This window comes from Pygocentrus nattereri, chromosome 30, assembly GCF_015220715.1.
Source record: "Pygocentrus nattereri isolate fPygNat1 chromosome 30, fPygNat1.pri, whole genome shotgun sequence".
Taxonomy (NCBI): Eukaryota; Metazoa; Chordata; class Actinopteri; order Characiformes; family Serrasalmidae; genus Pygocentrus; species Pygocentrus nattereri.
Genome location: NC_051240.1, coordinates 13,625,972 through 13,628,471, shown reverse-complemented (window position 1 = coordinate 13,628,471; position 2,500 = coordinate 13,625,972). Strand labels below are relative to the sequence as shown.

The following is a 2,500-nucleotide window of genomic DNA, read 5'->3' as shown; positions in this document are numbered from 1 at the left end:
GGAGCTGGACAGCCCTCGAGATGCGACCCCTTTGCTGTGTGTGGTGCTGATGTGTTCATGTAATTACATATAATCTGAGTGCAGGTTCTGCAGTACCAGAGTGGGCGGCATGTCCTGGAATGGAACTCTCCCGCTGACCAGCTCACACGCCAAAATCCCCACGCTGTAGATATCGGACTTCACCCCGTAACCGTGCAGGTCCTGCAGGAATGCAGACACTCAAACCGGCGGCAGTGACGGGGCCGTCATGTACTCTGTGCACTGCTGTTTGCTAAAGTCTGGGCACTCCGGTCAGATTATATGTTTTGCTGATTTTGAAATTAACTTAAAATTTTTACTTTTCACTTAAAAATCCAACATGTCATTTGACCAGGGACACCCAGATCTTCACAAATCACCAAACGTGTGTGCGTTTGTATATCTGTGTGTGTGTTTATGTCTGTGTGTGTGTGCTTGCATAGGTGCGCGCGTGTGTGCCTGTGTAGGTGAGTGTGTGTTTGAGCGTGTGTGTGTGTGTGTATATGTGTTTGTATGTCTGTGTGCGAGTGTGTGTGTGTGCGTGCATACGTGCGCGCGTGTGTGTGTGCCTGCGTAGGTGAGTGTGTGTGTGTGTGTATGTGTGTTTGTATGTCTGTGTGCGAGCGTGTGTGTGTGTGCGTGCATAGGTGCACGCGTGTGTGTGCCTGCGTAGGTGAGTGTGTGTGTGTGTGTGTGTATGTGTGTGTTTGTATGTCTGTGTGCGAGCGTGTGTGTGTGTGTGTGTGCGTGCATAGGTGCGCGCGTGTGTGTGTGCCTGCGTAGGTGAGTGTGTGTGTGTATGTGTGTGTGTGTGTGTGTGTGTGTATGTGTGCGAGCGTGTGTGTGTGGTGTGTATGTATGTGTGTATGTTTGTATGTCTGTGTGCGTGTATGTGTGTATGTTTGTATGTCTCTGTGCGTGTATGTGTGTATGTTTGTATGTCTCTGTGCGTGTGTTTACCTGTCTCAGCAGCTCAGGGCTGAGCCAGGGCAGCAGAGACGGACTGTGCTGAGGCATGTCGAACACGGCTCTCATCCTCTTCCCATCTCTCATTAAACTATACACACTCTGCAGCCCAGACAGACACACACGGCCCTCAGCAGACAGCAGCACATGACTCGCCTTCACGCCCCTGAAAGGAGGAGAAAGAAAAAATCTCTAGCTTTTTATATATGTACCCCAGTACCCCTGCAAAGACCTTACCAGGGAGGCTGAGGAGTGTGATTCCCCTGTAGTTGGAACACACCCTCCAGTCCCCTTTTTTAAAAAGAGGCACCACCACCCCAGTCTGCCAATCCAGTGGCACCGCCCCTGATGTCCATGCAATGTTGAAAAGGCGTGTCAGCCAAGACAGCCCCACAACATCCAGAGCCTTGAGGAACTCGGGACGGATCTCATCCACCCCTCACTATACCCATCTCACTTGTTTATTTTCACCAGGTAAACCAATATAACAACACAAAATTTAGAAATAAACATTTCTGACATTCAAAAACAAATCAGTGACCAATATAGCCACCTTTCTTTACGATGACACTCAAAAGCCTTCCATCCCTGTCAGGTGCTTGATCTGTTTACAATCAACATTGCGTGCAGCAGTCACCACAGCCTCCCAGACACTGTTCAGAGAGGTGTCCTGATTCCCTCCCTGTAGATCTCACATTTTATGAGGGACCACAGGTTCTCTAAGGGTTCAGGTCAGGTGAACAAGGGGGCCATGTCATTATTTTTTCTTCTTTTAGACCTTCACTGGCCAGCCACGCTGTGGAGTATTTGGATCCGTGTGATGGAGCATTGTCCTGCATGAAAATCAACTTCTTCCTGTACCACTGCTTGAAGAAGGAGTCTTCCAGAAACTGGCAGTAGGTCTGGGAGTTGAGCTTCACTCCATCCTCAACCCGAAAAGGTCCCACAAGTTCATCTTTGATGATACCAGCCCATACCAGTACCCCACCTCCACCTTGCTGGCGTCTGAGTCGGAGTGGAGCTCCCTGCCCATTACTGATCCAGCCTCGGGCCCATCCATCTGGCCCATCAAGAGTCACTCTCATTTCATCAGTCCTTAGAAAAATCAGTCTTAAGATATTTCTTGGTCCAGTCTTGACGTTTTATCTTATGTTTCTTGTTCAAAGGTGGTTGTTTTTCAGTCTTCCTTACCTTGGCCAAGTCCCTGAGTATCGCGCACCTCGTGCTTTTTCATACTCCAGTAACGTTGCAGCTCTGAAATATGTGCAAAACTGGTGGTAAATGGCATCTTGGCAGCTTCACGCTTGATTTTCCTCAATTCATGGGCAGTTATTTAGCGCCGTTTTTTTCAACACGCTTCTTGCGACCCTGTTGGCTATTTGCCATGAAAGGCTTGATTGTTCGGTGATCACGCTTCAAAGGTTTGGCAGTTTCAAGACTGCCGCATCCCTCCGCAAGACATATCACAGTTTCTGACTGTTCAGAGTCCGTCAAATCTCTCTTCTGACCCATTTTG

At 48.8% G+C, this 2,500-nt stretch overlaps 1 protein-coding gene across 8 annotated transcripts in view; it reads right to left on the bottom strand.

Annotated features, from left to right (window-relative positions):
* stradb (STE20 related adaptor beta) overlaps positions 1-2,500 on the bottom strand; it is a 15,721-nt gene that overhangs the window by 6,102 nt on the left and 7,119 nt on the right. For all 8 annotated transcript variants that reach the window (XM_017703648.2, XM_037536495.1, XM_017703649.2 and 5 more), the window contains 2 exons: positions 979-1,150; positions 97-201 (listed from right to left, as the gene is read on the bottom strand). In XM_017703648.2, the coding sequence (XP_017559137.1) occupies positions 97-201; positions 979-1,150 (277 nt within the window). The remainder of the gene's footprint in view (positions 1-96; positions 202-978; positions 1,151-2,500) is intronic.